Source organism: Syngnathoides biaculeatus, chromosome 9 (assembly GCF_019802595.1).
Source record: "Syngnathoides biaculeatus isolate LvHL_M chromosome 9, ASM1980259v1, whole genome shotgun sequence".
NCBI classification, from domain to species: Eukaryota; Metazoa; Chordata; class Actinopteri; order Syngnathiformes; family Syngnathidae; genus Syngnathoides; species Syngnathoides biaculeatus.
In genome coordinates, this window is record NC_084648.1 from 4,263,197 (window position 1) to 4,287,337 (window position 24,141).

Sequence of the window (24,141 nt, forward strand, 5' to 3'; positions counted from 1 at the left end):
ACTGTATATCGAAGGAACAGTATAAAGACTATAAACTGTACATGGATGAGAAACACAGGCGATTGTAGACAGTATATTTTTTATTCGTCAAACTTAAAGAAAAATGAATCCATGTGAGAATAACACATACCTATTTAGCCCCCCATCAAAAAAAAAAAGAAAAAAAACTTCACTATATTCAGTTTCACCCAACTTAAGTAAGAAATGACAGTATACAGTAGTTAGTCATGGCTTTCTTTTGGTAGCTCCAAAGCGTCAACTTCATCCCTGGCGTATCAGCAAAATATGTCAAGTGAAATGACGTGAAATGTAATTAACTGAAGATGTACAGAACATGAAGCAAGAAGTGGAGAAATAAATTAAGCACAGCAGGCGGCACAACCACTGGGTTAAAAAAAAAAAAAAATCTTCATACTATGTGGAATCCAAACATTCTCGCCTGTTAACAGTCCATCCAATACTGCAGCTTGTGCACGAGAAGCAACACCCGAGCCCGCAACGCACTGTACAGCCGACCTTGTGAAAAGATCTTCCGGCCCACGAGAGAAGTTCCAATCTTCCAAGAAGAATGAAGAGGGCATGTTCAAAATGGTTGGCGTGTGCGCCGGGCCACTGTCGTGCGTCAGGATTCTTCTCAGGAGATGGTGGAGAACTCTTTGAGAAGCACATCCTGACTCAGCGTGTTCAGAGACACGTTCTTCCTCACATTCAGGCTGATGGAGCGCACCTGAAAACAGACACAAGACACGTTTTGGTCATTCCTGTCGTAGGACTTTTGCAAAAACCCTACAACAAACTGGACGACAGGCACGCATTTCTGATGGTCGGAAATGTGATGGCTGTCAAATTTGCTGGCGATCATCTGAATGTACAAACAATGCCCCTTGGTTCTCTTACCAGCTCCTTAAAGAAGGCCGCTTCTTTGGGCTGCTCCGCATATCGCTCAAACTGGTCCAAACCATCTTGCAGTTTGAGTGTCAGGGTGTCGTAGTTGGAGCGCACCACCTCCAACACCTGACGCAGCCACAGGAAAGAGAGAAACATTTGCATGACACGGTCTTTGACTGAGACACTGAAATATTCATTAGGGTTGAATACATCAGCGCAACATTTTATTTATGAGGAATCACATGGCGAATCATTTTCATCATCAGCTGGGTACTTCGAAGATATTTCCAGCTCTCCTGCTTCAACCTGCCCCCCCCCCCCCCCCCACTGGCCCTCTCAGCTCCTTTATTCAAAATGACAAGATTTGACAAAAGGTGTGTTTGTCCAGCTAAAATGAGAAGCTGGAGTGAAACCAGAGCTAATCGTGCAAAGATTCCCCACAGCTTCTACCGCTGACAGTTACCCTCTCCGTCGTGAAATAGGCGTTAATGCGGACATTTTTCACGTTTTAATTATTAACATCAAAACACAGCATAAAACGTTCGCATTTGAACACTTCCCCCCACGAAGAAAAAAAAAACAGTGATGTGGACAAATGGAAACATATCGAAGTAAAGTGGAGGTCGGTCCCATTTATTCCATCCACTCATCCACCATACGGTGTACTCTGAAACAGCCGAGTCATCACTTTTAGACATTTTACTTTGATTAATCGCAAGCTCTCCGCACATTTGTATTTGTAGAATGGCAACATGATGAAATTCATCCCAGGTCTCAGAGTTGGCTCCCTGAGAAAACGCAGAGGCAGTTATGAATGATCACCTCGGTTAATGTGTGTTTGCACTCCTCCTGACCCTCGCGGAAAAGAAATGAAAAGCACAGAAGAGGTAAAACCGCAGGAGGTGGGACAGTCAGAGGAAGTGTCAGCTGTGATGATAAACAGGACGAACCAAAAAATCCTAATGAAAAGGAAAGTAAACGGAGGCATGAATGAGGAGGCTGGAAGCTGGCTCATGTGCCGCTTGAGCAAAGAGGCTTTCGCCCAAGAACGCGATGCCCCGCCACCAAGGCAGCGCTCTCCATCATGAAGCAGACACGTGACTCGTGTTTTTATCTCACATAAACAACACAACCGGCTCCATGCTGGAGTGCGTTTGCATCTTAATGTTGGTTTGTGATTCTTAACACCATCAATCTTCTTTTGTCACACCGGGAATGAAGACACTACTGGAAAAACGGTGTACAGGTAGGCAGCTGTGTGGTGTGTTCACTCAAGGTGGAGTCACGAAATTCAACACTGCTTGCTGCAATAGAGGAAACAGTGTCACTATTAGACTTTACGGCACAGGGGCTCAATGCATCGATCGCAAAGGCAGATTTGGTCGGTTGCGTGACTCCGTGCACCCCTCCCCCTCCCAAAAAAAGGACGTCAGCCTATCATCCATCGCGTCGCTTGATTCAGGTGTGGCCAATTCATTGATCGCGCGTGCCGATTGACTGACAGTTGGTTTGACCAATCTTCTCATCTGACATGTCACTGCGCATGTGCAGATAAAGGCACGTTCTATCAGTCTGTCTCTTGCTTTTTCCAAGGTAGTCGCAGAGATGTGCCCCCCCCCCTCCCTTCCACACATTTTATTATTAAAAACCTCACGGCACACCAACAAACAAAATGTCACAAAAAGTAGATACATGAATTGCTGTATGTACTGTACTTAAAGGCATCTAATAGGAGACCATTAATTTGTTCTATCACTATGCCTCACTGGGATAACTCGAAGATAAATTTATTGTGAATATACTTTGGTGCCGGAAGCATGGGTAGTATATACAGTAAATAAACAGTTTATTTAATTAGACACACTGCTGCGTCTTGTGATCGGATAGGTGATTTTTTTTTTTTAATTGCTGATCGACCCCAAAAATCCTGATCATGTAAAGCCTAGTCAGTATCATAACAGATTCAATACCGTGCAGTCAGAAGTCAAATAATATTGAGTTAGATGTGCCAACCACAAGTCTGCTGGGCTTCTTTTGTCTAATTTTTAATTGTTCATCACACATGTGACTCTCGCTGCTCATTTACAACAAAATTGAAGTTTCCCTGCTTCTTTGTTGTGATTAAGTCAAGCGGAGAAGAGTAAAGTGGGATTATAATGACCATATCCTTCACCCTTATCATTTAGAATTTTTTTTCCTATCCTCACTGTGCTCTCATTTGACTTTAATGAACTTCTCTCTTCATCTGTATATCCAAGCACTTCCTTAATGATGAAAACAAAAAACAAACATTGTGTTGATGTGTGTGTTGACAAAACAAAACATTACATTATGTGGCCATGAACGGACCTAAATCAGGACCACAAATGTAGGTAAATTGAAAACAAATCTGGCAAAGGCAACAACAATAACTACTATAGAATGACCACATTATGCCCAAGGTAAAGTATGTAAAGAACCTCTGTCAACATACAGTATTACACAGAACATTTTCCAACCGTTTGACTCCAGCAGAAGACAACACCAAGTGTCAGCTAAAACATGTAACTGAGGATCTGTTTCACGGAGGCTGATCCTAATTAGAACACACCCAAAGAACAGGTGCAGGATGGTGCTTACCCTCATCAGTAGCGAGAGGCGGGGTACACCCTGCACTAGTTGCCTATCAATTGTAAGGGACATGTGTCTCACAACCGTGAAGCATACTTACTAACCACTAGGATACTGTGCTGCCGTTCCCTAACTAAAAAATGTTTAAATGCAACTGCCAATCTATTTTCCCACGTATACAGTCTTATGAATCCTACTTAAACAAAAGAAAATATAGTAAATCATTTCCAAAAGCTCAAGGCCATGTTTAGCACTCAAACATTCACCTGATTACAACCAAATAGATGGTGTTTGAAATGTGATGGAATGTAAGCGGTTCATCACGGGGAGCATCAATGGTAGCGTTCGCTAACATGATCAAAACCAAAATCTCAGAGGGATGCCATGAAGAATAAAGGGAGAACTGAAGTTAAAAAAGTTCTAAGTTTCTAAAGCAAGTTGGTGCCAAGACTGTGGCTTGTGGGCATGTCTACTCTGTACGGTTCAAAAACAGATTGCTTTTTTTCCCAAAACATCATTCTGATACTGCTTATGCTGTTCATCTGGGAGTCACGACTAGGATCTTCTGGCTCCTATCTTGGGGTCAGGTCTTCTTCATGATTGAGAGAGGAATCGAACGGGAAATCGACAGACCAATCGCTGCAGCGTCTGCAGTGATGTGGACTTTGATTTGATCCGTTGTGGTGAAGGAGGAGCTAAGCCGAAAGGCAAAGCTATCAATTTCCCTGGCCTGGAGAACGCATGCCGCCCTTTTCCAACTGAGGACCATGGTCTCAGATTTTGAGGTGCTGATTCTCTTTTGCCCAATCACAGATTTCAGTTCCCCCCAAAGATATTAAATTGGATTAAGATCAGGATTCATCACTTGTCACTTTAAAACAGTCCATTTTTCCCCCTTTTCAACCATTCCTATGTGCTTTCGGATGTGGTATTTGGGTATTTGTCTTGCTGGAGGACCCATGAGCTTTGCCTCAAACCACATTTTCTTACACAGAGTAAGACATTTCACTCTAAAATATTTGGAAAATGATCTGATTTCATGATATCTGTGGCCTCCAGTAACAGATGTAGCAAAGCAGCCAAACAACGTTATGGACCCCTCACTATGCTTGACTGTTGGCAAGATATTCTTTCCTTTAAAGGTTTCATTGGAGCCTTCTGTAAACATATTGTTTGCGTGCATCCTAAAAAGCTCTATTTTTGTTTCAAGTCCATAAAATATTATATGCCGTTTTATATCTAGTTTTCTATTTAGTTATGTTTAGTTTTCTATTGAAAAATGTCATTTCACCCTATTCATTTTCTTGACATATTCCACATTTAATACTTAACCTTCAAAAGTGACAATAATGGTATGCATGACTGCATGCAACATTGATGAGTTACGATGTTGGTGTGGCCCTCGATATTAGTTACAGTTCCTCATGTAGCCCCTGTGGAAAATTAAGTGCCCATCCCTAATGTTTATATATGTTTAAAAACAATACCTTCCAATAAAGCATAATACAAATGACTCCCATATTTTATGTGATCCCACACCCAGCTCGAATGCTGATTAGATATTCATGTTTTGGTGTGAATGTGTACATTACCTGTTCTTCTGACAGTTGAGAAATGTGGTTCACAGCGGCATATGACTCAATCTTGGGGTTAAAATGGTTGATGATTGCCCTTCAAGAGAAAACAAACTTGTTCGTGAGTACACAGCAACAAAATTACATTTGCTGCTCCAGCCTGCTGCAAAAGGCTTCATCACGATTTTGGAAGCAGGCTGCGGGGATTTGCTCCTAAAAACCTACAAGAGCATTAACAACCACGAGGTACTGATGAAGACCTGGCTCACAGTCTTGAGTCAAATTCCTCTAAGTGGGGGAAGATGAGGTCAAGTCTCAGTAGATTGCAGCAGAGTGAGCAGAATGCACACAAAAGATTGGGCTGATAATGTCGAGATGCAAACTTTTCAAAAATATTTTAAGCACATTTCATGTACAAATTAACAAGTATATATCAGAGGTCATTTGATGATGAAATATTCTTCGAATCCCATTTTGTCTTAATTTAGAATGAAGTTGGGACATTGTGTTGAATAAAAACAGAATAGAATGATTTGCAAATCGTGTTCAACCTATATTTAACAGAATACACTATAAAGACAAGCTACTTAATGTTCAAACTGATAAACTATATTGGTTTTCGCTAATAATCCTTAACTTTGAATATTATCAATGCAACATGTTCTAAAAAAGCTAGGAGAGGTGGCAAAAAGACTGAGAAAGTTGAGGTGCTCAAATGCTTAGACACCTGTTTGGAAAATCCCACAGGTGAACAGGCTAATAGAGAACAGGTGGGTGCCAACCATCCATGCAGCCATCCACCATCCATTTTCTGAGCCGCTTATCCTCACTCAGGTTGCGGGAGTGCTGCAGCCAATCAATCAATCAGGATTGAACCCTGGACCTCAGAACTGTGAGGGCAATGTTCTACAGCAGGGCCACCATGCCGCCATGATTGGGTATAAAAGGAGCTTCCCTGAATTGCTCAGGCATTCACGAGCAAAGAAGGGATGAGGTTTACCTCTTTGTGAACAAGTGTGTGAGAAAATAGTCGAACAAATTAAGGACAATGTTCCTCAATGCACAATTGCAAGAAATTTAGGGATTTCATCATCTACGGTCCACAATATCATCAAAAGGTTCAGAGAATCTTCAGAAATCACTGCATGTAAGCGGCAAGGCTGAAAATGAACATTGAGTGGCCGTGACCTTTGATCCCTCAAGCGGCACTGCATCTAAAACCGACGCGTGTGTCTGCTTAACAATATAATGACTATGCAACTGTTGAACTGCTTTGTACCTCCTTTTTATTTGACTGGATCTAATTGCCTGCTTCATATTTAGTGATCATAGCAGGGAATTTCAATATGGCAATACTATCCTGCATTAGCATTCCATTCTAGATAAGCGCTGTGGAAGATGGATGGATGGATGGTTGGATGAACAGTTTTATAGGCTCAAATATAAACAGATGCCATAAGCAGAAGCGTGAGCTGCCATGGTTCAGCTTCTAGTGGTTTTATACATTAAATCAATCAGAGTGACGGCAAAGCAGATAATTCTGATTCATGGTTTTTCTTATTTATGTGATGAAGGCTATTCAATGTAGGATGGGGATGATGGCGGAGAGATCAAATTCTTTAATTTCACCATCGACTGACTTATTTATTCCTCTCTGCCTTCATATATCTATTCTTTGGTGAATTATCCTTCTATGCTCACATCCAGCTGCCTTCCCCCCAACCTTTACAATGAGCAATTTAAGCAGCCCAGACTCTGTGGAGAGCCCGACTGATTAGGTGGAAGAAACCTCAGGAAGAAGCCAACTCATATGAGCAGTGCAGAGACCTCAAAGCCAGGGTGACCCCAAAGGATCATGCTTGAGGAATTACTTTACGAGTGGAAAAAGACAGCATGTGTTTGAACAATTCTGAAGGTCAAAGGGGGGAGATGAAGAAATTTAAGTAACGATTATTAGGTTGCGATGGAGAAACATAATTATATTACAAATAATTGATTCACTTCATTTTGACCTTCTATGCCACATTCTTCTATAAAATGAATCAAACACAACACATTCTGAATGTGTACTCTTGCATACGTTCTTGTTGAGTATGTGCATTATTACCGAACATTCACGAGGGCATGTGTGACTTTACTCGCAGCCTCCTTCCATTGGCCAGTGTTTGTCGACACTCTCAGCACTGAAAAGCAACAAGTTGCAGATCAAAACAGTTTATTTTTTAAAAAAACATATTTTCACTGTAATTGATGAGTTTTTATTTATTGTCCCCTGTTTTTAAAAGACAAAGTTTTTTTTATATATACACATGACCACACTGTACAGGGCAATTTTTATCATTAAAAAATCATCATTATGTTACGTGTTTTATGGTGGGTGAAATTGAGGGTTAGGGTCCAATCAATTTAATAGTTAAAGTTGATTTGACGAGTCACTTGAGTTAAAAGCGTGGTCATGGAATGAATTAAACTCATATGTCAAGGTACCACTGCATAACATTTTAAAGAAATCAGAAAGTATTTTCCTTAGATTAACAAGAAATTTGTCTAATTCTTTACAAATGAAATAGATCCGTGTTAACTGTCATTTCTGAACAGCAAATTTAAATTTTAAGGATAAAGTTAAGGATCGGTCAAGAGGGTGTTACAAATCTCTCAACTGTCAATGTTATAAATCATTTAAGATGTTTAACAGGTTTTTGATCCTTAGTGCAAGGACTTCAGCTTTACTGGGTTTGTAAATGCTTTAAGTAAATTAAACGTACCCATACAGTAGAGGTTGTCAAACACTTGGTGCATTCGTACAATCTCATAGTAGAGCTCATCATAGCTATTAGACGTTGGCAGAAATGTATCACCATATGTAATGAACATGTTGAACAGGTTCACCACCTGTATAGGGAAACAGTAAAACCAAAAGTATTTAATACTAGAGTGCTTCAAAATCCAAGGCAAACATTTATTCGGTATTACATCATGCTTGCACCTAATTACTGGTAAATTGATTTTTTATCCTAAAAAATATAAGGAGTATTGGAAAGATACAAGGATTATGTCACAAAAGATATATGCTTCAAAACCAAACTTCAAACAACAGGCTTTTCTTCTTTTTAAAGCTCTATCGACACGTATGGAATGATTTTTAGTATGTTTTTAATTTTAAAAAAAGGCACTCATCTATTTTTTCACTACACATCATGACGTTGTTATATATGGATTTTTGTATCTCCTGCCATGAAAATCGTTTTGGAGAAGAAGCAGGAAGTGATGTTTTGTTGCAGACGCCTCCAGTGGCGGGTTCGTGTATTTACACCATTATACCTGCGAGAGATTAGCTGTTTTTTCTGCGTGTTAGCCAAAATACCGTCTCGTTGTATTGCCGGATATTGGTTGAACACTCGGGAGGATGGATTCACTCTTCACACGTATCTAAAAGACCCGGTTCGTCGTGAAAAATGCATTGCACAGGTGCAAAGGATGAGGGCTTCGTGGATTCCAAATGACAGGTAGGTGTGTATTGAGCTATTAAAAAAAAATAGTTTGGGGGGGGGGGGCGTAATCCTCTCAGAAGTACCAAAAGATCTGAGTCATAATAGTACGTAAAGTACGTAAGTCAGGAGTGCTAAATGTGTAGATGTGACGAACAATTCCGCCCGCGGCGGCGGTGGCAATGAACGGGGAGGTAGTTTGGCCCTGTGCAGGAGGAGAAAGGAGCTCTCCCTACACTGTCCACCGGTGTTTCGCATGGCATGGGTCCTCCTGAGTATGCTGTCCCGATGTGACATCTACAAATGACATTGCAGGCAATATGGCCGTCACTTGGATGTGAGTGAGTGAGACTTCCGCAACTTTGTGCATGAATGACAAGCTCTCCGGTCATATTTATTTTTTCGTGTAGACATTGAAGTAAATAATAAATAACAATGTAAAATAAATAAAAATTAAAAAATTAAAAAAAAATACATGGAACAAGATGGGATTAAGATGGGAAACTACTCCAGCACTGCAATGTTCTTCTAAGCCGGGAACTGTCGGATGCTCAGGACATTGTGAGCAGCGGCCTGTTGTCATGGTAAAATGGCTACAAGTTCTCCTGCCACAATTTTCACCTCTTCTTGCACAATGAACGAAGGTATAAATGAGCTGGTTGATCGTCTGGCCCACAATGAAGAGGGAAAACTTAATAGTTTGAGTTTGAAATATAGCTTTTGTGACAGCCGTCTTGAAAATTTTCTTACACTTTGTAATGGTTGTTCACTTTCATCACACAAAACAATTACCTGACAGTTTCTCTATAAAGCCTTTTTGTTTTTTAAGAGTGGTGTGTGATTCTTACCAGCAGAGCCAGATGAAAGATGTTGTGCTTGGCCAGCAACGTAGATTCATTTGACAGCAGAAACTTGAGCAGATTGATGAGCGCTGTACAAGAGGATGATGAGCAAAAAAAAAAAATCCAAAAGGTTTATAGATGTGTAGGAGTAAAATGATATGGCAGCACCAAGCTTTGTACTGTATATCATTATTGAGACAAAGTAGGACATAGGAACCCTAGTGATAAACGGAACAGAAAATGGATGGATGGATAGATCATGGATAAACCTATCGAATAAAGCATTAAGAAATCTGCTTGTTTAAAACCCTGAAGATAAGCATCTGCTGGTTTAATTCAACTCATTCTTTTGTTTTCCTTCCGTTATCACTGCCACAAGCCGGGAATGTTGTGCCATCCAGAGAATGAAGCTGATTATTGGTTTGATTAGAGGAATAAGTATTCTAATGAGACACAGCTCAATGGGACCATTAGAAAGTGGAATGTGATCCTGTGTTGTGTTGACCAGGCTGGATCCTAGGCCACCACGATGCATTGTGCTTTCTTTAGAGGCTCATTATCCAAACTCAATGATGCAATTTATTTCCAAATGCACATGGGAATGACTTGAGAGCGAAATTGCCTTTTGCTTCCGAAGAGTTTAAACTCTTACACATTGATGCACAACAAATAAAAGCATCACATTTACAGCACAAATTGTACAAAAACAGTGTTTCTCAACACAACAGAGAAGGGAAAAAAAGGTCCAAGGTGGCAAAATTGGGACTTTGAATGAAAAAAAAAACCTTTTTAAAAAAATATTTGCAAATCGTCTTTTTTTTATCATGATAGTTTGCAAATGAAATATATACTAGATTCAGGCATATCATCACTTGAAGAACAAGGATACCTAATACAGGGATCTCATTTGATGTATGTCCGGCATCCGAGATGCACAAAAATGACCAGGGACACAAAAAGCATAATAATCTGTATCCACAAGGACTCTTATGTCAGAATGCTGTTAGTAGACTTCAGCTCACCAATCAATACCAGCATCCCGAAATAACACATCAACAAACTGGACCAAACTATGAGTACCATCGGCAGCAACACATAGTCACTTTCGCAGCATTGGGTCTAATTTGTAAATGTCTTATATTCCATGGTTCTCTGGACTTGACTTTGTTGCACATCATCTGACCTGTCATATTTGCACATTGAATAAATAACTTCTATACTGTAGATACTTTTGTTTATTTTGTTTTTTCCAGCACCGAGTGGCCCTAAGTAGTGTACATTCAATGGACAATAAAGGTTTCTTTAAAAAAAATTTAAAAATATTTTCTTTATCGTGACAAGGAGAGTAAAACGCAACCACAGCGGTACATGCAGTGTGCTTTTTACTCAGTGTAATCACTGTGTGACATGGCCAATCTAATTATCTGTAAGTGGGAAAATTTAGAGTCAATTAGATGAAAAATCTGGCAAATACGGCCAGATAGGAATAAGAGTAAAACCGATCAACATGTACCCACACAGAGGAGAGTTTTGGTGAAGGAAATATTTTTTCTCTCGCAAGGTGTGTTCATTTTAATTTAAACAAATTGAACAATTCTAAAACTTATTTCATACACAATGTGCTTTACATGATTAATAGGATTTTAAAAGTCAGTTGTAGTGCAAAGAATATTCTTATTCCAAGTCAGCTGGATTAAGCTCATAAATCGATAGCCTTGAACCTAATGTATTAATGTCACAAAATGGTCAAATGCTTACTGCTTAAGTGAAGATGCACAAAGGCTGTGAATATTTCAAAAAAAAAAAAAAAATAAAGCCTTATCTTCTATGGACAATGACTTAAAAAAATAAAAACTGTTGATTATATAAAACAGAAAACCAATTATAGTTATGCATTATTAAAGAAAAGGTCCTATTATGTAGTCAAAATTGCACTTTATCCCCCCAAAAGTATTGTTTATCCAAATAATCGTGTGATAGAATTTTGGAGAACTACAATATCACGAGCTAGCGCTGCCCTACATTCAACCTTCCCTATGATATTGTCATATTTTTATCACTTCATAAAACTCCTCTCTTTGGGTCAGTATGCAATTACACTAAAAATAAATTGATCCTCAAAATTAGAAATGTGCTCCTCAAATGAAATTACTCAACAAAGCGGATCCTCACAAGGAAAAAAAATATTTTGAACCTTGTGTGTATGTTATTGAACTGCTTCAGAAAATCATTATTCAGTAAAAGTATGAGTATCAAACAAAACTCCATATCTTCTATGCAAGGGCAGCTTTGATAGAGTTCCTGTCATGGTCATAATGCTGCGGTGGTTGGTTAAAGTCAGAATCAGTATCATCTGTATTTTCAAAAGTACATCAAAAACAGACAAGGAATTTGTTTTTGGTAGTTGGAGGGACTCTAGTACGACATACATGTTGAGTACGACACCAGACAGTCAATTGACAGAGAATATTTTTGAGACATAAAGACATGGTAATAATGTTTTATCCTTTTTAGCAATGATGCATACCTGACCATAGCTCTCTCCAAGTGTAGTGTAACCTGATTCTGCACTTCTTCTGGTAGCAGAGAAGTTTGTGAATGATCTGAACACAGCGCCTGATCATGACATAAACACACAAAAAATGTGATGCCTATGTATCCAATTTTGTGTGCCCCAAGTGTGTATTGCGTTTACTCACAAGTATAAATCCATGGGGAAATCCTTCATCATGTGTGTGACAATAAATTCTACCATTAGATCTATGGAAAGTTTCAGAAATCAGTTGGAAAATTATTGTAAAATCTGATATCGTTTGCAAAACGTCCGTAAAGCTTATTAAAGCGAATGTCAGTTATATTGCAATACACATAGGTCCACTGATAACAGCATAGAATTAGAAACAGGAATTTAACACAACGTCCAAGATGAGGCTAATCTTACCTAGAACTGCACACACCAGCGGAAGACAAGGAATGTTCTTTTCCACGGCTTTCTTTCTGTGCCTCATGGGCTGGGAAATACATCACACGGACATGTTCATTTGACCTGATCACCTAATGGTTCAGACAACATCTCGTGATTCGTACAACACATTTGTAGACAATCAGAGTCATCAAGGTAACTTTGATTGTAGATGAGCAGGTTTTTGGATTCATTATCAAACACAGTTTCCTTGTTGACCACCTTAAAATGTCCAATCACTAATTATTAAATATTCACAAGAAACACAATCAGCCCAACTAATAGGTCCCTTAGCCAGTCAACAAAACGCTTTTTTGATCTCCTTACAGTCAAACAGATCAATATCGCAAAAAGGAATATTCACTGATGTGCTGGCAATCTCTATGCTTAGTTCAGGCCATATTGGGATAATTGTTTCAAAAGTCTTAACCATTACAACACACAAGGCAATATGATAGCACAAGCATTCACAGAAAAGCTATTAAACATTTCCATACTGTAGACTCACCATTCTATGAAGACTGACTCTGAAGTTCATATTGTCATCGTGCAGAAAGGCATCAGCATACTGGTCCTGTCATACATCACACATACATCACGTGGTGTAAACAACTTAGATCCACGGCACAGGGAACGAAAGAATTTCAAAGGAAACACACTGCTCCTACCTCAGCTATACATGTGAGGATGATTAGACAAAGTCTGGCACTGTTGAGTCGATGCTCATCTGAAAACATGCAACATTTTATTTGTGAGGAGATCTGTAGAAATTACACATTACATGATAATTTCAAGATGTACAGTTTTAGTCCAATGTTTACATATACTGCAAAACTATGTTTCATTTTTATTTAACGTCTGAAGTCAAATCAGACTAAAGTTCTCCTGTTTCAGGTCACTCATCACCAAAATTATTTGTGTTAACTCCCACAATAATGAACCTGAGAATTTATCATTTTTTCAATTTCACATCAAAAGTTTACATACACTTCCTTAGTATCGAATAGCATATCCTTTGAACTGCATGACTAGGGTCAAATGTTTTGAAAATGTTTCCTTCCACAAGCTTCTGACAGTACTCTGCTGGAGCCTTGGACCCTTCCTCCTGACAGAACTGGTGTAACTGAGCCAAGATTTGTTGGTTGCCTTGCTCGTACACGGCTTTTCAGATCTGCCCACAATTTTTCAATGGGATTCAGATCAGGGCTTTGTGATAGCCACTCCAAGATATTAACTTTGTTATCCTAGAGCCACTTTTTAACCATTTTGGCAGTGTTTAGGATCATTGTCCCTTTGGAAGACCCATTTGTGCTCAAGGTTTAGCTTCCTGGCTAATGCCTTGAGATGTTGCCTTAAAACCTATGTATGTTCTTTCTTCATCATACTGTCTTTTTTATGAAGAGGTCCAGTTCCTGCTGCAGCAAAACACCTCCACAACATGATGCAGCCACCTCCATGCTTCACAGTTGGTATGGTGTTCTCAGGTCTACAACCTTCCTTTCCTTTTTTTCCTACAGATGTAACATTGGTTATTCTGGCCAAACAGCTCCACTTTAGTTTCATCAGACCAAAGCACTTGTCACCAGAAGTTATGACCTCTGTGTTGGTGTCTTTTGCAAAATGTAATCTGGCTTTTTTGTTTCTTCAGGAATAATGGCTTCATTTTCGGTAAGTGGCCTTACACGAACACGTTCGTCCCTAGGACACAGAACCTATCTCCTTCCTGAGCGGTGTGACAGCTGGATATTCCTATGATGTTTATGCCTGGGTATAATTGTTTGACGAGCAGAACGTGGCACCTTCAAGCATGTGGAAACTGGAGCCAAGGATGAGCCAGACATGGTGCTCCAAGATTCTTTCTCTGATCTCATGGCTGATTTATTTTGGTTTTCCAATGATTTCAAACTAGGAATCAGAGTGTTTGAGGTGTGGCCTTAAATTTATGCCCAAGTGCACTATCAATAAACTCACATGTTGTCAGTTAACCAATCAGGAGCTTCCAAAAGCATGACGTTATCATCTGGGCTTCCCCGTGTTCATTAAAGACATAATCCTTTGGTGTATGTAAACTTTTGACCTTGAAGAAAATAATGTGAAATTCTCTCTCATTATTGTGCCATTTAATAAAACCAAACAATTTTGGGGATCCTGACTGACCTGAAATAGGAGAGGTTTAGTCTGATTTAACTTCAGAAAGGTAAACAAAAAAATTAAATATGTTTTTGCACAGCGTATGTAAACTTCTGGCTTCAACTGTACATATATAAAGTAGTATCAATGGACATTATGAAAGAAAGAAAGGGGAAGCATTAAAAGAAAGAAAAAGGAATAGAAAATGTAATACATTTACCTTTAGTATCCTGCATTACAATTGAGGCATACTTGAGGAAGGTGATAAGAAGGTTGCTTGTCTGCAGGTTTGGATCCAGTGGCAGCTCTGGATTGTTCATCACTACACAAGGTATGGACAATTAAAAGTTTTGTTGATTTGGGTCTACTTAAGTGTGTGTGCACCCAAAAAAAAAAAAACATATTGAATTAGTTTAAATCTGACCAAGAATTCATCATAACTCCATTCCAGGTCAGTTATTCACATAATAGCCCATATAAAAAAAATCACTGAGCCTTTACTTGGCCTTCTAAAAGTGAAAGCACACCCTTGTGGAGGTCAAACTAATTCTAGCAAGCACTGATAGGAGAAGGAACATCTCAGATTCTTTGCTGGAACTGCTGTACCTGAGTACCTTGAGCCAATGAAAATCTCTAATGGCAACTGTTTGTTTCATAAATAATGAAGGGGTCTCCTCTTTCTTACTCCTTTGCTCAAATGCTAATTTTTTTTTGTAGTCCATCACCGGGAGTTCTAGTAATCTTGTACATGCCTGACTCCAGGCACACGTGTAATCTGATTGGAAAGAATGCTGAATGTGACAAGTTCAGCTCAACAGAGGAGTTAATATTTCATCCAGAAAACGCCTCTTGCGTTTGAAGCAGCCATGGACAAACTAGCCTGAGATAGAAACATGCACTGATTAAAAGTAACTCCAAACTGTATTGGAAAAACAAAACATGAAGAGATTCAGTTCAATGAGAAACGTGTATACGAAGGTGTCCTACACCAGTCTTGGCAGGACCATTAACTGAACAAAATCTCCATTTTATAAAACAAATTAGTGTTGGAGAGGGGGCGTGATGCTGACGGAGGAGCACAACAATCACATAACATGGACCTCGGAAATGTTCCAGACAGGGTCGCTTTTCGTAGGTTCGTGTTCTTTTTGTGACCTATTGCCAACTGTGGCGGAATGCCAGTGCGGTGAGTTTGAAAAGGTTGAACAAAAAAATGAAGCGTATCAGAATGACATGCTAACATGCTAACTCCACACAGGGAGGTCCGGGATTGAACCCGGGTCCTCATAACTGTGAGGCCAACGCTTTACAACTGCACCACCGTGCTACCTCGTAAAGTATGTTGTTGTTTATACAGTACCAGCACGAGAGGCTATAGCTAAGCGGCTAATCACCAGTAGTGGTCAGATACGTGCAAATTTCCCCAGCTGATGAATGAGCCTCAACTGTGCCAGCCACAGCTTTATCCTGTCAGGTTGACCCCACGGTAGGCTAAAGAAGGACACAATTGGGTGGGTTTTCTCAGTCGGCATCTTGGCCTTGCTCGAATGAATGGTCTGTTATGCTAAGCATCAGCGACGTCAAGGACGTTTTTTCGGGTCTGGCTGTGAAAGCTGGCACATATCCAGATTTTGTTTGTATTTAAAAAATGTTCTTTATTTTAATTTTTTTTAAATTAATGTCCAAAATATATGTAATGATAAATATTACTTCACATTGGAGAGTTTATTGTACATATGAATTTTGGACAAAATCTTCCTTTAAACTGAGGCAAAGAGTCGGAGACCTTCAATGCTAAAAAGCTTTCAAAATACTTTGTTCAATTTCACTGATCATCCAGGTATTAGCAAATTCTTTAATGGGTAAATTGTTGTTTCAAGCATCTGTAAATACATATTTCCAGTGGACGCTCTAGGAAACCTCAAATTGTAAAGCAACAGTTTGCTGGGGGCATTAGAGGGGAAAGTACTTTGTCATTCAACAAATTCAGCGCTTGTAAAATTAATCAAACATGCTCTTCTTTGTGGCATGTCTGGCTATCTCACGAAAAATACCTCTACTGCTGTAAGCATACCTTAAATTAAAAAAAAAGAAAAAAAAAAGAGAACAACATACTGTCTAGAGAGGGTGGCGTTGTGCCAAGCGGAGTAGTCGGTGTGGTCTGCGGTTGGTTAGTCGGCGTAGCTACAATGTCAATCTCAGGGTGGCTCTGTGAAAGACCAAAAACGAGGAGCATGCTATTACAAAAGGTGTCACTCAGTGAGCAACAGAATTGTGTTTCCATCAGTGCACTAAAAAAAAAAATAGCAGTAAGAAATGAAGGCTAAGACATGAATTTATCTGTGAGTTGACTCAAAACAACAACACCATTGTTTCAAGGGTTACGACTTACTACATAATATCTTCAAGGACACGGGATTTAACATGCAGCAAATGTATATGGACACTTGCGCAAAAAAATAGAAAAGCTTTGGAATTTTACCTGTGCTAAAACAGTGATGAAGTTGCGGTTGAGGTGCACAGCCTCATACAGTGCCAGCAAAATTGCCTCATTGGTCCTGCAGACAAAATGGAAATTCAATATCAGAACATGCATCTTAATCACAGAAAAACATACACACAAAAACAACATCCTCAGCACGACAAATGTGACCAATTTCTTCCGATGAAATGAAAACCCAACGGAGGGAAATCCATCTTATGATGCTTATGAATAACCCTCACATCAGTTCTGGTTAAACAGAACTTAAAGGTCTCATATTGTGGTTGTTTAGACCACCGCTGAGTGAATCGCGAACATGGACTTAGTACAAAAGTGTAAATTCCATTTTTTTAAAAAGACCTTGGTTTTGTGTCCTCAGACTGCTCCATCTGTTGGACCCAGTTTTGTATCCAGTTTGTGCATATTTAGCTAAGACCCTCCCATCTTTCCTGTCTGATTGGTTGCCTCTGTGTAGAAGACTGACATGTGAGCACACGCGTTATTTTGACATCTCTGGCTTGGACCTGGCAGGTTAGCGAAGAGTGTTGCTAGTGACATAGATATGCCCTGATTGCAGCCATCTTGGCAAAAAAAAGATTTGAAACACAGGAAAGCGTGGACAATTTCAATTGAAATTTTCACATTTACTGAGGCACCATAGAGCCAATATTACATCCCAAATACTAGAAAAAGAAGTTGTTCTGACAAACTATGGTCACTTTAAGTCTGAGTAAGCAACACAATAAGTTCTAAATTTGAATTTTATCCTCAAATGTTGGGCTTCGTCTGTAGCTGCACTTGATGCGGAAACACAAAATGTCAGTTTTTTAAAATCAACAAGAATGGTGAAGAAATGGTCAGAAATGTATGCTAACAATACAAAAAAACATATTGCTATTTTATTTTTATTAGTTGGCACTTACTGAACAGAGAGTTTCTCATCTGCATCTGCTATAAACATGCTGCCCACCTGAGGAGGGATGTAGAAACATAGCTCTACTTATCTACCGAGAACAATAAATCTCACCATCAATACAAAATCTAAACATCCTTCCTATCAATATATTTCAAAAAGGAAATACTTACCATACTAGTGAGGGTGGAGAAGAAGCCCCCCTGGTGCTCTTCCTCTTTGTCTTTATACTGCCTGTAGAAAAAGAACAAATAGGGACAATTAACAGAAAGGAAGTCACGAAGTTTACACAATTGTAGGAAGTGTCAGACAAACACAGTACACGAGAGCCTTTTGTACTGTGCACACAAAAATGGTCGATACTGAGTTGCCACTCATCATTAGGATACATTTGTCCCTTGACACAGCCACTTATATTAGAAACACCATTTTAATTCCAAACCTTGGTGCTTTTGACATTTGACAGCAGGCTATAAATAACTTCAGGCAAGTAGAAAGAACATTAATTTAAAACACTGAAATAAATTATTGGTGCCTGTGGACTCATCATTGTAGAACTTTTTTTTTTTTTTTAAATACATACAAAGGAGCCAGCACGGTGGACAACTGCTTCACAGTTCCAAGGACCTGGATTCAAATCAGGCGTTGCCTATGTGGAGTTTGCATGTTCTCCCCATGCCTGTGTGGGTTTTCTCTGGGTACTCCAATTTCCGACACATTCCCAAACATAGATGGATGATTAATTTAAGACAAAAAATTTTCTGTAGGCATGAATGTGAATGGCTGTCTATTTGTGTCTTGTGATTGGCTGGCCAACAGTTTAGGGAGCACACCAACTCTCGTCCAGAGTCACCTGAGCTAGGTTGCAGAGCGCCTGCGACCCTCGTGGGGATAAGCAGTTATGAGGATGGATGGATAGATTGACATAAAAAGGATTACATGTTACCTGTTATACTCTGTTAGAGCATGGTGGACCACAAGCCCCATTCCCTGAGAGGGAGAGGGAAAAAAAGAGCAAATATGACATTTAGATTTATTTTCAACTTTTCTAAATTCATTAACTACAATTGGAGTCATGATAATATACATACAGCTCTTTCAAAAGTCCTAGGCACAATTAATAAGTTTATTTTTGAGCAATTCTATGTAAACCATATGGATTACAAAAATGTCACTCAGAGACTGTACCATAGCTGAATTGTAATTAAATTAATGCGTGTCATATCACATTTACAGACCCCTTGTAATATTTGTAAAGTATTTGTATACTGAAGACATTTTGGCTTCATATCAAAAGATGAATATGAGACAAAAGTTCTGAATTACAGCTTTTATTTCATGGTATTTCCATCTAGATATGTTGAAATCCTCAGGACAGAGCACCTTTTGTTTGAAGCAACCAGCTTTTCAAGCGAGCAAAAGTATTGGAACATGTCACTGATGGGTTGGAGATACAATTTAATTTGTTATTTTCTTATTATTATTTTATTCCTTGCCAAAATCTACTTGTTTCTCATAAGGCGATGATCACAATATCAATTACAGCTGAGCCGCTGTAAGAATATTTACCCGATCAAACATTGAAGAAATGTGCATGACAATGGTCAATGGCATAACATCGTTATTTCAAGAAGTACCACCAACTAATTATGAGGAAAGCATGAATATTTAAGCAGCAGCCACCCATCGCTGCCAGCACACCAAGAATTATGTGGTCGGCCACTGCAGCAAAGCTAATTTATTTATATCGCACATTTCATACACAACGTATATCAATGCACGTTACATGATTTACAAAAATCAAATGGTAAATAACAACATTTGATTATCCATTCATCCATTTTCTTAACCGCTTATCCTCACGAGGGTCACGGGGAGTGCTGGAGCCTATCCCAGCTGTCAATGAGCAGGAGCCGGGGTACACCCTGAATTGGTTGCCAGCCAATCGTAGGGCACATTGAGACAGACAAGTCGCATTCACAATCACACCTAGGGGCAATTTAGAGTCTCCAATCAATGTTGCATGTTTTGGGGATGTGGATGGAAACCGGAGTGCCCAGAGGAAACCCACGCAGGCACGGGGAGAACATGCAAAGTCCACATTTGATTATAAAAAGTAAAATTAAATCTGAATTTAGTACAAGAAATATCAATGAAAAGTGGAACTACTCGAACACTGAGTTACTAGTGGTGCAGCCGTGAGTCATGTGATCTTTGGCTACGGCCTAAAACCTTTGTATAGAAAGGCTACGGTGCATGAAATACTTACATCCAGTGTTGGCTCATCATCCACAATGGAGAGCTTTACAATATATGGATTAACAGACTGACAAAGGGAGGGATGGAAGGAGGGGGGAAGGAGAGAGAGAAATGAGTGAAAAAAGAGACCTAAAGAATGTATTTAAATAATACATTGTAAACTACGTACTCTCACAAATGCACTAAAAATACAAAATCCCTCCAAGTGCAATCAAGGCAACAGTATTAATTATTCAGTATTACTAATATTGGGGCATTGAGTCATTCTAACAAACCTCATATTTCCTGTAATTGACCAGTAGAGCCAGAAGAACGACAGCGTCATAACCATGCTGCCCTCTACTGGACACATCAGAAAGAATCTGTGGAGTAGATGGAGTGGAAACACTGATGACCACCAAGCGTTTAGGATACAAAGCAATCGCACTACAAACACTGTGTAGTGCATTGTGTATTTCTTTTCTGTTAATACTAGCTACAAGAGAATGCTAAGGAGTTGCGACTGTTTTAAGTGATTGTAGTAGACAAACAACTTTCAGATCATTATTCCCCATTTGTGATTTTACTGAAACATGAATTATATATATATATATATATATATATATATATATATATATATACATTTTTTAATCCAACATGGTAACAAACAGCTCAGATTTCTACATTAAAAATAACCAAATGAACATAGTACCTCAGTATGTGTTTGAGCACTTTCCGTTCAAAATCAATTTTACAGAATTGCTATTTTCACACAAATCCATCCATCCATCCATCATTACCTGCAGAATGGCTTCAAAAATGCTGTTGATCATCACATATTCCAAGATGGTGTTCTGACTAATATTGTCTGTTACCTATAAACACACAGAATAATAAAGTAAAAAAAAATAGTCCACGACAGTAAGAGTACCAACTGTACTTTTTCACACTGTTGTGATGTCTCACCGTCACCAAACACAGAAGAAGTTTGAGACAAAGGCTCTTCAGACTCTCTGAGCCATCTCCACAAAGGAGGCTGTCCAGTCTTTCCATTAAGTCCTGAAGCAAAGACACCGTTGGACTGAAGATATTTTCCATTGATATACATTAAAAAGACTTGTTCTTCCAGATGTGAGATACCTTCATTCTTTGCTCAGCCTTGTCAAAGCCCACAAGCATATTAATAATGTCAAAGCCAGACGCTGATTTGTTCTTCTGATGAACTCCTCGGAAAAGTGCACATAGAGTCTGGGCCAGGAGCAAGCCAGAACAGAGGTGGCACCAAGTGGGAATTTTGCAACAGTTTAATCATCCAACATGCAGTTCAGCCCCAAAACTATAGTCACCTGCAGGGCATTGACCACTTTGATCTGATGCTCCTCTCCGAGAGCCTGAACGCTGTGATGGAAGAGAGAGTTGATGTTGTCCTGGACCCGTTGCACCTCCTCGCCATCCACATTCTCCAGCTTTGACTCCAGGTACTCCAAATTCACCTAGAAAATGAGACATGACATTTTAAAATACACAAAATGCAGAACAATCCTTGGCATGCAAATGAATGGAGGATGATGATAGACAAATTAGCAAATACAATGTAAATTATATGCACACTATCCAAGTCAGATTAAACTTTATCACCACTATAGATTGACAGCAACGGTGGTAATTGGCATGGGAAGAGTTTTAAAGACCACATTCATCCATTACACTTAAGGACTGACTCTATGTTGTACCTTCATCAGAAAGAGCTCATCCCAGAAGCGAGGATTATTCTTAGCTGGGTCCTCTTTCTAAAACAAACACAATCCATTATTTCAAAACATCACGTGGCTATTGATACACATTGCTGTATTGTGGATATATGATGCATGATACTCACTGCAAATATCTCATCATACATCAACACCACCTTCTCCTTAAGTGGTTTCTTGGAGGATGATGTCCTCCTCAGCAAACCTGCCTTCTTCTCCACCTGAGACATGGCTAGGTCTAAGGATATGGACACACATATGCCGTAAAACAAACGGGAATCGCAAATAATGCTCAACAGAAGACAAACTAGTATTAGCTATAGGAAAGTAATCAGCATACAGAATGTTACTCAGTATTCAATTGTAATTCAAGAGCATACTTTATAATCAGTATCTTGTACAGCACAGGCACTGATGTTAGCAATTCTTATAACCCGAACTACCTACCAATTAAACGAGTCGTACTCTGTCAGTTAACAAAATCTACAACAAGCGTTTCACGGAGAAATTAGCAATTGTAGTAATGCGCAAGTCATGTAACTTGATTATTAACTGATGTTGGCCAACATTGAAACGCTAATGATGTTTATGTATGGGATATGCATGTAACAAACTAGCATTATCTAAACCGTAATGTTGGTTAACTACGTTTCACTTTACGTAATTTGTGAACAAAATACTGTGTTCATCGAGTTAGTCAAGGTGTTTTCTTCCCGTGTTAAATCATATTCAAGTTATTGACGATCAGAGAATCTACAGCTAACGCTACGGAGCTAAAATCTGACAAGAAAGCGACGTTAGCATCCATGTAACGATCTTTTACAAGGAATATGTGGCTGTGGACATTTACGTTATTATCACGTTGGATTAATTAGCCACGTTTATGCATTGTACGAATAATTGTTCTTACCTCACTTTGAATGTTTAATGTGTATAATGTAGCTCATGTAGCTCCTTAACGCCACAGCAGCTCTTTAACTAGCATACTGCAGCTAACTACTGCCGAGCCTTCTACCGGTACGCTGTGTCACTGCATCCACATACACTACAGTCCAACAAACACAGTACAGGTTTGCTTCATAAAATATAAAATATACTGTTAAAAACAATGTGTTCATCGGTCAACGACTTAATATGGTCATTTTTAGTGGTTTAGTTGAGTAACACGCCAGACAGTCATTCTCGTTGACTTTTTGTATTATTTGACTTGGAATCATGTATAATGAAAATCTTTCAACTTTTTGTTTGAACTGATCATCTATGATTACGTATTTACGTAAGCATCTAAATGTTCGTTTGAATAACATTTTGTGAACCCGTCACTTAACATAGTAATGATTATTCTATGCAATCTTTTATTCCATTCACTTCACTATTTGTATTACAAATCTCCATTGTGTGAGATGCTCCTCTTTACGTATACGTTTACATACCATACGGTACACCGTTAGATTATCCACGTAACGTATTTGTCAATCTGTACAACGATGTACTGGGTACTGTACAATGCATAATCTGCTGGAAATACTGTATACCAGTCAATATACTTCCCACTTTGTATACATGGTATCGTTATAATAGTGTAATAGACTCTACAGTATATCTTACCACGCACTAACATCCATCAATTTTCTGAGCCGCTTACCCTCACAAGGATGCAGGAGTGCAAAAACCAATCCCAGCTGTAATTGGGCAGGTGGCAGGCTACACCCTGGACTAGTTTCTAGCCAATCGCAAGACACATACAGTCAAGACAAAAGGTACACAGTCACACCCGGGGGAAATTAGAGTCTACAAGGAATTGGGTGTTATGGGATGTGGGAGGAAACTGGAGTGACCGGAGAAAACCCACGCAGGCACAGGGAGAACATGCAAACTCCACAGACGGGGCATGGATTTGAACCCCGGTCCTCAGAACTGTGAGACCAATACTCTAACCATTTTCCTCACCGTGCCACCCCATGCACCAGAATGCAACGTCTTAATCTTTTTTAAAATTAGAAATCAATTTTAATCCCTTCTGTTGGTTATTTTGGTTCATGTCAATTTCAGTTATATATGGAAATTGCTGTTCTGACAATTTATTTTAAAAAATATCTAATTTTTTCTATCACAGATGGTTTAAGCAAAAATGTACTATGCAGTACATACGTTATATATTATATATAAAAAAAAACATTGTTAAGGAGCAACTTCACTATAGTCTTACAATAACTTCAGAAACAATCTCTTAAAGTGAAAATGTATCTTTTTTTTATTGGTA

General features: G+C 39.0%; 1 protein-coding gene across 2 annotated transcripts; it reads right to left on the reverse strand.

The window, feature by feature from the left end:
- Nucleotides 1–62: 62 nt before the first annotated feature.
- armh3 (armadillo like helical domain containing 3) lies at nt 63–22,946 on the reverse strand. 2 transcript variants are annotated; one of them, XM_061830565.1, is made up of 26 exons: nt 22,794–22,895; nt 22,007–22,116; nt 21,861–21,917; nt 21,474–21,620; nt 21,268–21,375; nt 21,094–21,186; nt 20,928–21,002; nt 20,424–20,510; nt 20,159–20,215; nt 18,836–18,879; nt 18,063–18,123; nt 17,900–17,946; nt 16,977–17,052; nt 16,610–16,703; nt 14,715–14,816; nt 13,033–13,091; nt 12,873–12,938; nt 12,344–12,413; nt 12,102–12,162; nt 11,930–12,018; nt 9,409–9,491; nt 7,838–7,964; nt 7,180–7,255; nt 5,091–5,169; nt 898–1,014; nt 63–727 (listed from the first exon to the last, which is right to left on the reverse strand). In XM_061830565.1, exons 2-26 carry the CDS (start codon nt 22,106–22,108, stop codon nt 635–637), a joined length of 2,070 nt encoding a protein of 689 aa, XP_061686549.1. In that variant the 5' UTR covers nt 22,109–22,116; nt 22,794–22,895; the 3' UTR covers nt 63–634. The 2 variants fall into 2 exon arrangements, with proteins under 2 accessions (XP_061686549.1, XP_061686548.1); XM_061830564.1 differs by having other exon boundaries at nt 64–727; nt 22,789–22,946.
- Nucleotides 22,947–24,141: the final 1,195 nt, after the last annotated feature.

Coding starts and splice junctions, on each gene's coding strand:
- armh3 (XM_061830565.1), bottom strand. CDS start 22,108: ATGTCTCAGGTGGAGAAGAAGGCAGGTTTGCTGAGGAGGACATCATCC. Junction 21,376..21,473: donor AAGTGGTCAATGCCCTGCAG/GTGACTATAGTT, acceptor CTCCTGGCCCAG/ACTCTATGTGCACTTTTCCG. Junction 20,511..20,927: donor TTTTTGAAGCCATTCTGCAG/GTAATGATGGAT, acceptor TCTACTCCACAG/ATTCTTTCTGATGTGTCCAG.